Source organism: Nerophis lumbriciformis, linkage group LG03 (genome assembly GCF_033978685.3).
Source record: "Nerophis lumbriciformis linkage group LG03, RoL_Nlum_v2.1, whole genome shotgun sequence".
NCBI classification, from domain to species: Eukaryota; Metazoa; Chordata; class Actinopteri; order Syngnathiformes; family Syngnathidae; genus Nerophis; species Nerophis lumbriciformis.
In genome coordinates, this window is record NC_084550.2 from 42,445,001 (window position 1) to 42,456,444 (window position 11,444).

Consider the following 11,444-nt stretch of genomic DNA (forward strand, 5'->3'; position numbering starts at 1 on the left):
TTTTATGCGATGAGATGATCTCCTCTTCATTTTAACGACCTGATCCTGTTTTTCCAGGCTAAAAAGGCTTGAAAGTTCCAGGGTATTGGCATCAGGGAGAATATTAACAATCCTTTCTAAAAACCACAAGCTCAGGCCCAGCGGGGTGTTTTTTTTTTACATCATATATGAGGCCAATGAGCCGTCCTGTTCTTTTGTGATTTTGCCACTTATGACTTATTTTCCGCTCTCCTGCAGTCTCCAAACATGAACATTCCAGCTCGTCGGTCATGATGGGAAGACTGCAAGAGAAATGTTGGACATGATACTGTTCTCTGTCCTGCAACTTGTCTCCTGGATCAGATGATTGATGTGCGACTCATTCATGCGTCTCGCTCTACAATTAGGGCATGTGACATTTGGGAAGGAATGGAGTCTTTTGAACGGCTCTTTTAAATGAACGATGAGAACCAATTCCTAGTTGTAGGCAAGGCAAGGCAAGGCAACTGTATTTGTATAGGCAAAGAGCTTCACAGACAACAAAGTGAAATGAAAGAAAATAAAAGCAAAATTAAAATGCAGACAATAAAAATAAAAACAGTGCGGACGTTAAAAGTGAAAAGATTAAAAGATTTAGCTGAAAGCTAAGGTGAACATAAACGTTTTCAGTCTAGTTTTAAAAGTAGTCAGAGTTGGGGAAAGTCTGACATCTTCAGGAAGTTTATTCCAGCTATTTGTTGCATAGTAACTTGATTTGAGTTTACTCTGGGAACCGCTAACAGATTGGTCTCAGAAAATCTTAGTGAGGGCGTATCAGTGATATACTTTGGCCCTAGACCATGAAGTGATTTATATGTGAGCAGGAGGACTTTGAAATCAATTCTCTGATGTACAGGGAGCCAATGTAAGGATTTAAGAATTGGTGTAATGTGCTCACATTTTTTGGTCTTTGTTAGAACTCTAGCAGCTGTGTTCTGAACAAGCTGTAGCTGCCTGACAGTTTTTTTGGGAAGACCTGCAAGGAGACCATTACAATAGTCTAGCCCAGTGGTTCTCAAATGGGGGTATGCCAAGGGGTACGTGAGATTTTTTTTAAATATTCTAAAAATAGCAACAATTCAAAAATCCTTTATAAATATATTTATTGAACAATACTTCAACAAAATATGAATGTAAGTTCATAAACTGAACATCAAATCAAGTAGGCTATTCCATTCATTACCATAAACCCAGAGTTTCCCCCATGCCATGATGGTTTGACCCTCACTAAAATGTCTGTCAAAAAGAACTGTGAAAAGAAATACAACAATGCAATATTCAGTGTTGACAACTAGATTTGTTGTGTACATGTTCCATAAATATTGATGTTAAAGATTTATTTTCTTGTGAAGAAATGTTTAGAATTAAGTTCATGAATCCAGATGGATCTCTATTACAATCCTCAAAGAGGGCACTTTAAGTTGATGATTACTTCCATGTGTAGAAATCTTTCTTTATAATTGAATCACTTGTTTATTTTTCAACACGTTTGTAGTTATTTTTATATCTTTTTTTCCAAATAGTTCAAGAAAGACCACTACAAATTAGCAATATTTTGCACTGTTTTACAATTTAATAAATCAGAAACTGATGACATAGTGCTGTATTTTACTTCTTTATCTCTTTTTTTCAACCAAAAATGCTTTGCTATGATTAGGGGGTACTTGAATTAAAAAAATGTTCACAGGGGGTACATCACTGAAAAAAGGTTGAGAACCACTGGTCTAGCCTACTGGTAATAATTGTAGGACGTTCGTTTGAGAGACGTTTTATTATGCACATGCAAATTTAGTCTTTGGCAATTGTCCACTCTGCATGTGCATGCCACCCGACTGGCAACTGCACTAGAAAGTGAGTCAGAGTGAAAGAAAACAGCAGCATTTAGATTTATATGTATTTTTATATTTATAAAATATATATATTTATGTATATATACATATATATACATGTATATACAGTCGCGGTCAAAAGTTGTACACTTGTAAAGAACATAGTGTCATGGCTGTCTTGAGTTTCCAATCATTTCTACAACTCTTATTTTTTTGTGATAGAGTGATTGGAGCACATACTTGTTGGTCACAAAAAACATTCATGAAGTTTGGTTCTTTTATTGAATTTATTATGGGTCAACTGAAAATGTGAGCAAATCTGCTGGGTCAAAAGTATACATACAGCAATGTTAATATTTGCTTACATGTCCCTTGGCAAGTTTCACTGCAATAAGGCGCTTTTGGTAGCCATCCACAAGCTTCTAGTTGAATGTTTGACCACTCCTCTTGACAAAATCGGTGCAGTTCAGCTAAATTTGTTGGTTTTCTGAAATGGACTTGTTTCTTCAGCATTGTCCACACGTTTAAGTCAGGACTTTGGGAAGGCCATTCTCAAAACCTTAATTCTAGCCTGATTTAGCCATTCCTTTACCACTTTTGACGTGTGTTTTGGGTCATTGTTCTGTTGGAACACCTAACTGCGCCCAAGACCCAACCTCCGGGTTGATGATTTTAGGTTTTCCTTAAGAACTTGGAGGTAATCCTCCTTTTTCATTGTCCCATTTACTCTCTGTAAAGCACCAGTTCCATTGGCAGAAAAACAGGCCCAGAGCAAAATACTACCACCACCATGCTTGACAGTAGGTGTGGTGTTCCTGGGATTAAAGGCCTCACCTTTTCTTCTCCAAACATATTGCTGGGTATTGTGGCCAAACAGCTCAATTTTTGTTTCATCTGACATCACATGGACAAAGATAAGACCTTCTGGAGGAATTGTATGTGGCCATATATATATATATATAAATGTTTAAAAAAAATAAATTTACTTATTCTTCATTGTATTTATTTATTTTTATTTTGATTCAGGTTCATTACTCTAAGGGCTGGCCAAAACTTTTCCATGCCACAGATCTTCAAAAAATGTTTCAAAGAAGTACAAAAATGCAATTTTTGTAGAAATTGCGTGTGATAGCTTAAGAGCCGAAACCGAACTGAAATGGTGCTAGCATGCCGGCCAGATAGCGTCAAGTAACAAATAATGTGAGCAAAATAAGCTAAGAAAGCTAGCATGTTAACGGTACTATGCTAACAGCTAACTGTGCTAACAACTAACAATAGCATGCTGAAAGTTAGCCTTAGTGAAATACCGAAATATATGACACTGTGATTGAGGTGTATACCTGCTAAATTAGCGGAAAAAAAATCTAGCATGCTAATATTGTTAGCATGCTAAAATTGTAACTGTAACATGTGTCAAGTGCCAATATATATTACTCTGAGGTATGTACTTTAAAAAATGTCTTCAAAATGCTTGCCTGATGATGTTAACATGTATCAACTACCAGAAAATGACTAGGGTGTATACCTGCAAAAATTAGCTAGGAAAAAGAAAGTTAGCATCCTAATGTTATGATGCCAACAGGTATCCGTAGTCAAGTAACAAAATATTTGACGTTATTCTTACTTATTATTTGTGTATTTCTTCTATAGTATTAAAAAAATATGCATTATTTTAGACTAGTGATGTCACTGCCAAGGCATGGAACTTATAGAATGTTCACAATGAAAACAAAACATGAAATAAAATATTTCAGAACAATTCCTCTTGAAACCCATGGAGAGAATGCCAAGGGTGTGCAAACAGTAATCAGAGCAAAGGATGGCTATTTTGAAGAAATTAGAATATAAAACATGTTTTCAGTTATTTCACCTTTTTTTTGTTAAGTATATAACTCCACATGTGTTCATTCATAGTTTTGATGTGACAGTTTACCATGTAAATAGTCATGAAAATAAAGAAACGCATGGAATGAGAAGGTGTGCCCAAACTTTTGGCCTGTGATAGAGTGATTGGAGCACATACTTGTTTGGTTCTTTTATGAATTTATTATGGTTCAACTGAAAATGTGAGCAAATCTGCTGGGTCAAAACTATAAATACAGCAATGTCAATTTTTGCTTACATGTCCCTTGGCAAGTTTCACTGCAATAAGGCGCTTTTGGTAGCCATCCACAAGCTTCTGGTTGAATTTTTGACCACTCCTCTTGACAAACTTGGTGCAGTTCAGCTAAATTTGTTGGTTTTCTGACATGGACTTGTTTCTTCAGCATTGTCCACACGTTTAAGTCATGACTTTGGGAAGGCCATTCTAAAACCTTCATTCTAGCCTGATTTAGCCATTCCTTTACCACTTGACGTGTGTTTGGGGTCATTGTCCTGTTGGAACACCCAACTGCGCCCAAGACCCAACCTCCGGGCTGATGATTTTAGGTTGTCCTGAGGAATTTGGAGGTAATCCTCCTTTTTCGTTGTCCCATTTAAAGCACCAGTTCCATTGGCAGCAAAACAGGCCAAGAGCATAATACTACCACCACCATGTTTGACGGTAGGTGTGGTGTTCCTGGGATTAAAGGCCTCACCTTTTCTCCTCCAAACATATTGCTGGGTATGCTGGGTAGCTCAATTTTTGTTTCATCTGACATCACATGGATAAAGATAAAGACCTTCTGGGGGAAAGTTCTGTGGTCAGATGAAATGAAAATTGAGCTGTTTGGTCACAATACCCAGCATTTGTTGGTTTTCTGACATGGACTTGTTTCTTCAGCATTGTCCACACGTTTAAGTCAGAACTTTGGGAAGGCCATATTAAAACCTTCATTCTAGCCTGATTTAGCCATTCCTTTACCACTTTTGACGTGTGTTTGGGGTCATTGTCCTGTTGGAACACCCGACTGCGCCCAAGACCCAACCTCCAAGATCCTGAAGAATTTGTACTGTATTTGAAAATGTAATTCTTCTAATCATATATCTGATTTGATTTTTTTTACTGATACTGGTGATGTTTTCCTTATAACAAAAAAAAAAAAGTTAACTATAAGAGCCAGTCTTTTGAACGGCTCCTCAAGATCAGGCTCCTTCAAAGAGCCATAAATCCCATCTCTATCCACAAAGAATTTGATTTGCTGTGTTTGTGGAGGCGGGATGGTCTTCTCCTCCACCAATCTGAATCCACTTCCCCCTCCTTCCCCCCGGAGTTCTGCCTCTAAGCCAGTAATTAGGTGGGCCGGCTCCCGGGGACTCAAAACACTTCCCCGCGTTGCAGCCTAACTTCTTCCAAAGTGTCCCGGGACTCTGAGCTGCGCTTCTCCCGCTGCTAACTCAGCTTTCCTTAGGATTTTCTTTCTCAGGGATGGCCGCATCTATTCTGGAGGTAGGGAATCTAATTGTAAGTATGGAGCCTATTTTTCATTCTTCCACCATACAATAAGTATGACTATATACAGTATGGTATATATAATGGTGAATATCACGATATATGTTATGGTATATATCATGGTGAAAATCATGGTGAATATCATGGTATATATCATGGTATATATCATGATATATATCATGGTGAATATCATGGTATATATCATGGTATATATCACGATATATATCATGGTGAATATCATGGTATATATCATGGTATATATCATGGTATATGAAGTTGCTCTTGACAATTTTTGCAAATGCACCATTTTGAGTTTTGTTTGCGTATGTATATTTTACAATTACTGTATTACAGGGCTACTCAACTGGCAACCCAAGGGCCAAATCAGGCCCCAGAATGACATCAGACTGGCCGGCAAGTTTAGTATTAACAAAAACTTTGACTTTTCGTTGTCATATAAAGGATCTTTGATTAGCTTTTTGGCAGTAGGTCATATTTTACAGTATACGAGAGCTTTCTCCATTTACAGTAAAACATTGCAACAGTAGATTTTGCAGTATACATTTTTACTGTAAATGGAAAAACAGTGTTACTATTTTTTGCCGTAAAAAACTGGCAACTTGGTCGCCAGAATTTTACTATAAAAGATATATTTTTTTTTACAACATATTACTGTAATAGAAAAAACAGTAAAACATTTTTAATTCTAGCATCTGAGTTGGCAATTTTTTACTGTAAAAAAAATAATAACTGTGCTACCGCTTTTCCATTTACAGTAATGCACCGTAAAAATAGCTTAGTCGCTGGAATTTTTCTGCAAAATATACTTTTTTTTCTTTTTTACAATGTATTACAGGAAATGGAGAAACTTGTACAACTGTTATTTTACAGTAAAAAACTGCCTGCTTGGTGTCCTGAATTTTACTGTAGAAATCATTACAACATATTTCAATGGAAATACAGTACCACCAGTTTTTATTCTGGCATCTGAGCTGCCAGTTTTCTACCGTGAAAAAAAACGGTGGTAAAAACAGCAACCATATATTTTACGGTAAAAAACTGGTCGCCAGAATTTTACTGCAAAACATAAAGTTTTTACTGCATATTACTGTAAATTGAAAAACAGTACCACTATTTTTAACAGTAAAAAACTGGCAGCTCAATAAATATGAGTATATACAGTATGGTATATATCATGTTATATATAATGGTATATATTATGGTATATATCATGGGATATAATAGGTTGCTCTTGACAATTTTTGCAAATGCATCATTTTGAGTTTTGTTTGCGTATGTATATTTTACAATTACTGTATTACAGGCCTACTCAACTGGCAACCCGAGGGCCAAATCAGGCCCCGGAATGACATCAGACTGGCCGGCAAGTTTAGCATTAACAAAAACGTAAACTTGTTGCTGTCATATAAAGCAGTGGTCCCCAACCACCGGGCCGCGGCCTGATACCGGTCCGTGAATCGATTGGTACCGGGCCGCACAAGAAATAAAAAATAAATAAAATAAAAAAATAATAAACATTTTTTTTTTTATTAAATCAACATAAAAAACAAAAGATATACTTTACCATTAGGGCACCAACCCAAAAAACCTTCCTCCCCCATTTACACTCATTCACACTCATTCACACAAAAGGGTTGTTTCTTTCTGTTATTAATATTGCTGGTTCCTACATTATCTATCAATATAGATCAATACAGTCTGCAGGGATACAGTCCGTAAGCAGGCATGATTGTATTTTTTTATGACAATTTTTTTTTTAAATTAAATTAAAATAAATAAACATACACCCCCTGCCTTCCCACCCCACCCCACCCCCCGTTCCGTGGGACAAATGTTCAAGCGTTGACCGGTCCGCAGTTACAAAAAGGTTGGGGACCACTGATATAAAGGATATTTTACAAGCTTTTTGGCAATAGGTCCTTAAAAACCTGTATAGACAAGGCTCAAATGTAGAAACACTGACAAAATACATCAACACAAACCAAATGCAGAGGACACTGGTTCTCAGGAATATATGACAGCTTTCTCCATTTACAGTAAAACATTGCAACAGTAGATTTTACAGCATACATTTTACTGTAAATGGAAAAACAGTATTATTATTTTTTTGCAGTAAAAAACTGGCAGCTTGGTCGCCAGAATTTTACAATAAAATGTATAGTTTTTTTTACAACATATTACTGGAATAGAAAAACGGTAAAAATATGTTTTAATTCTAGCATCTGAGTTGGCAATTTTTTACTGTAAAAAAAAATTAAAAATGTGCTACCACTTTTCCACTTACAGTACTACACCGGAAAAACAGCTTTGGTTTTTTTTTACAATGTATTAGGGGAAATGGGAAAACACTACAACTGTTATTTTACAGTAAAAAACTGCCTGCTTGGTGTCCGGAATTTTACTGTAAAAATGTTTGCAGTAAAAAACTGGCAGCTTGGTCGCCAGAATTTTACTATAAAATATATAGTTTTTTTTTTACAACATATTACTGGAATATCAAAACGGTAAAAAATGTAATACTATATCATCTCTTTCTATTTTGGATTAATCGGGTCTTCATGTCGAGCAAACGCCATGTTCCACTCACGCTTCAAGTGAGCGATGAGGCAGACTCACTGCACATATTGTACGTCTAAAAAAGGAGGCCATTTATCATTTTTTTCACAATTTATTACATAACATTATGCACAACAATGTTCCAAGTTTAGGATGAGATGTGATGGACTTGAATTATTCCACAATGGCGAAATGATGCAGATCGTAAAATTCCACAAAAATAAGGTAAAAACACATATAAACAAGAAGGAAACATCAAGGAACACAGAGGAAATTAAAAGGTGCGATCAGCTGTTGCAGCTACAAAAGTAAAAGTAAAAATAACACATTTTGCATTTATACGATTGCAAAAACACCATTTCCACTCCCACATAGCATCTGTGGCATCTGTGGGGCTCCACGCCATCGTCTGCTAGTGACCAAGAGAACCTGTTATTTAGCAGAATAAAAGTGTGTGTTTTGCATGAACATTAGCATGCAGGTGTGCACATTTACAGGTACAGGTTGAAATGTGCAGAATGAACAAGGTCTTGCGAGCGTTGAGTTCTCGCAAACAAGCTTAAACGTAGAAACGTAGTTTGTTGGAGTTGACAGTAAACATAAAGATTGGATTTTCTATGTCTCATGTTCTTCCTCGTCCCCCAGGAAGAAGCACGTTATGGCTCCAGTCCTCTGGCTATGCTAACTGCGACCTGTAACAAGTTTGGCAGCACCAGCCCAGTCAGGGACTCTGCCACACCCGCTAAGAACGGCGGCACCAGTCCGCTCAAGAAGGCTTACGGCATGACCTCGGACCTTCAGGCGGCTAAGAACGCACGGGTCGCAGACGGCAGCGGCATGGTGGACTCCTACGGCGGCTCCTTCACCACAGCCGGAGGCGGCGGCGGACTGCTCACTCCGACCGGGAGCCCCCCTCCTACCAGCGGAGGCTACGCTACAGAGTACAACCCTTTCTCCCACTCCTTCCAGACATCCGTCTCCCAGGATCAGTCCTTGTTAGTGTCCAAAAGCCACGCTCCAGCGGACTGCCTCACCAGCGTCTATACCTCACTAGACATGACGCACCCTTACGGCTCCTGGTACAAAGCAGGCATCCATCCCGGTATCACCGCCGCCCCCGCCAACGCCAACGCCACGTCTTCCTGGTGGGACGTCCATCCCAACTCCAACTGGCTGTCAGCGACCCAGCCCCAGTCGGACGGAGGTCTTCAAGCCTCCCTGCAGCCGGTGGCGCCTCAGGCTTCCCTTAGCCCGCAGTTGCCCAGTTACACCACCGATTTTACACCCCTGAACCCGGCCCCCTACCCTTCGGTGGGACTGGGCTCCTCCTCGCACCTCCTCCAGCCCTCCCAGCACATGCTGCCCCAGGACATGTACAAGCCCAAGCCTGTGCAAGGCGCGGGGCTAATTGAGAGTCCCATGGGCTTAAAACCAGCCAGGGGATCAGGGGGCTATGGCGCGGGTACGACGCCCTCCAGGTCCTCGTGTGACTGCCCCAACTGCCAGGAGCTGGAGAGACTGGGGGCCTCGGCCGCCTCCCTGAGGAAGAAGCCGGTGCACAGCTGCCACATCCCGGGCTGCGGGAAGGTCTACGGCAAGGCGTCCCACCTGAAAGCCCACCTGCGCTGGCACACGGGTGAGAGGCCCTTCGTCTGCAACTGGCTCTTCTGCGGCAAGCGCTTCACCCGCTCCGACGAGCTGGAGAGGCACGTGCGCACGCACACCCGGGAGAAGAAGTTCACCTGCCTGCTGTGCAACAAGCGCTTCACCCGCAGCGACCACCTGTCCAAGCACCAGAAGACCCACGCGGACTCGGCGCTGCAGGGCAAGGCCGGTACCGCCGAGGGTGAGGCCGACCGTCGCAACGAGGAGACGGCGGCGGAGGTCAACGCCGGCAATCCTGCCGCCGACCCCATCACCAACGGAGACGAGAAGATGGCAGCGACCGCTGGACTGGAGAACAGCAGCGGACTGTTGGAGATCTGACACATTCTTACAAACGTGCTGGCTTCTAAACAACATTTCATTTGAAACATTTGCCCTTTATTACACCCTAAACCAAACATCTTGATGTAGGAAACCTTTAGAGCTTTGAGGGCCACGTCGCACATGAATTAGATTATTACATATATTTTTATACACACTGTAAAAGAAATATGTAGATTTTACAGTAAAAAAAAATGGCAACTCAGTAACCGGAATACTTGTTTTAAAATATACAATGTTTTTTTGTTTTTTTTTACAGCAAATTACTGTAAATGAAAAAAACAGTGGTACTGTTTTTTTACAGTAAAAAAACTGCCCGCTTAGTGGCCTAAATTTTACAGTAAAATTGACAGCGTTTTACTGGAAATGAAAAAGAGGACCACTTTTTTCACTACCAGTTTTTTACTGTGAAAAAAACCGAGGCACCATTTTTTTCCAATTACAGTAAAACATTGCAACAGCAACAGTAGATTTTACAGAATAAATTTTACTTTAAAATATACAGCATTTTTACAGCATTTTACTGTAAATGGAAAAATAGTTTTACTATTTTTTGCAGTAAAAAACTGGCAGCTCGGTCGCCAGAATGTTACTGTAAAAATTACAGCGTTTTACTGGAAATGAAAAACAGGACCACATTTTTCAATACCAGTTTTTTACTGTGGAAAAAAACGAAGCACCATTTTTTTCCATTTACAGTCAAACATTGCAACAGCAACAGTAGATTTTACAGTATAAATCTTACTGTAAAATATACTGAGGGTTTTTACAGCATTTTACTGTAAATGGAAAAACAGTATTACTATTGTTTGCAGTAAAAAACTGAATTTTACTGTAAAATTGACAGCGTTTTACTGAAAATTAAAAACAGGACCACTTTTTTTTTTATTCTGGCAACTGAGCTACCAGCTTTTTTACTGTGAAAAAACCGTTGCACCATTTTTTTCCATTTACAGTAAAACATTGCAAAAATAGATTTTACAGTATACATTTTACTGTAAATGGAAAAACAGTATTACTATTTTTTGCTGTAAAAAACTGGCAACTTATTCACCAGAATTATTTTTTGTAAAATATGCAATATTTTTTTTACAACATATTACTGTAAATGAAAAAAACAGTACCACTGTTTTTTATAGTAAAATAAACAAAAAAACTGGCAACTTCGTAGCCAGAATTTTACTGTAAAATTGACAGCTTTTTACTGGACATGGAAACCAGGACCACTTTTTTCACTACCAGTTTTTTACTGTGAAAAAAACCGAGGCACCATTTTTTTCATTTACAGTAAAACATTGCAATAATAGATTTTTTTTACAGCATTTTACTGTAAATGGAAAAACAGTATTACTATTTTTTTGCAGTAAAAAACTGGCAGCTCGGTCACCACAATTTTACTGTAAAATTGACAGCGTTTTACTGGAAATGAAAAAGAGGACCACTTTTTTCACTACCAGTTTTTTACTGTGAAAAAAACCAAGGCACCATTGTTTTCCATTTACAGTAAAATATTGCAACAGCAACAGTAGATTTTACAGTATACATTTTTATGTAAAATATACTGAGGGTTTTTACAGCATGTTACTGTAAATGGAAAAACAGTATTACTATTTTTTGCAGTAAAAAACTGAATTTGACTGTAAAATTGACAGCATTTTACT

General features: G+C 38.7%; 1 protein-coding gene across 2 annotated transcripts; it reads left to right on the forward strand.

Moving 5' to 3' along the window:
- The first annotated feature begins 5,196 nt into the window (after positions 1 to 5,196).
- On the forward strand, positions 5,197 to 9,783 carry sp7 (Sp7 transcription factor). Of its 2 annotated transcripts, none has more exons than XM_061929086.2 (2): positions 5,197 to 5,232; positions 8,443 to 9,783. In XM_061929086.2, the coding sequence occupies exons 1-2, from the start codon at positions 5,197 to 5,199 to the stop codon at positions 9,781 to 9,783; spliced, it is 1,377 nt and encodes a 458-aa protein (XP_061785070.2). The 2 variants fall into 2 exon arrangements, with proteins under 2 accessions (XP_061785070.2, XP_061785080.2); XM_061929096.2 differs by having other exon boundaries at positions 5,197 to 5,217.
- Positions 9,784 to 11,444: the final 1,661 nt, after the last annotated feature.

Excerpts from the sequence above, each read along its gene's own strand:
- sp7 (XM_061929086.2), top strand. The coding sequence starts at position 5,197 with ATGGCCGCATCTATTCTGGAGGTAGGGAATCTAATT. Across the intron at positions 5,233-8,442 it reads TGGAGGTAGGGAATCTAATT|GAAGAAGCACGTTATGGCTC; the intron begins GTAAGTATGGAG and ends CTCGTCCCCCAG.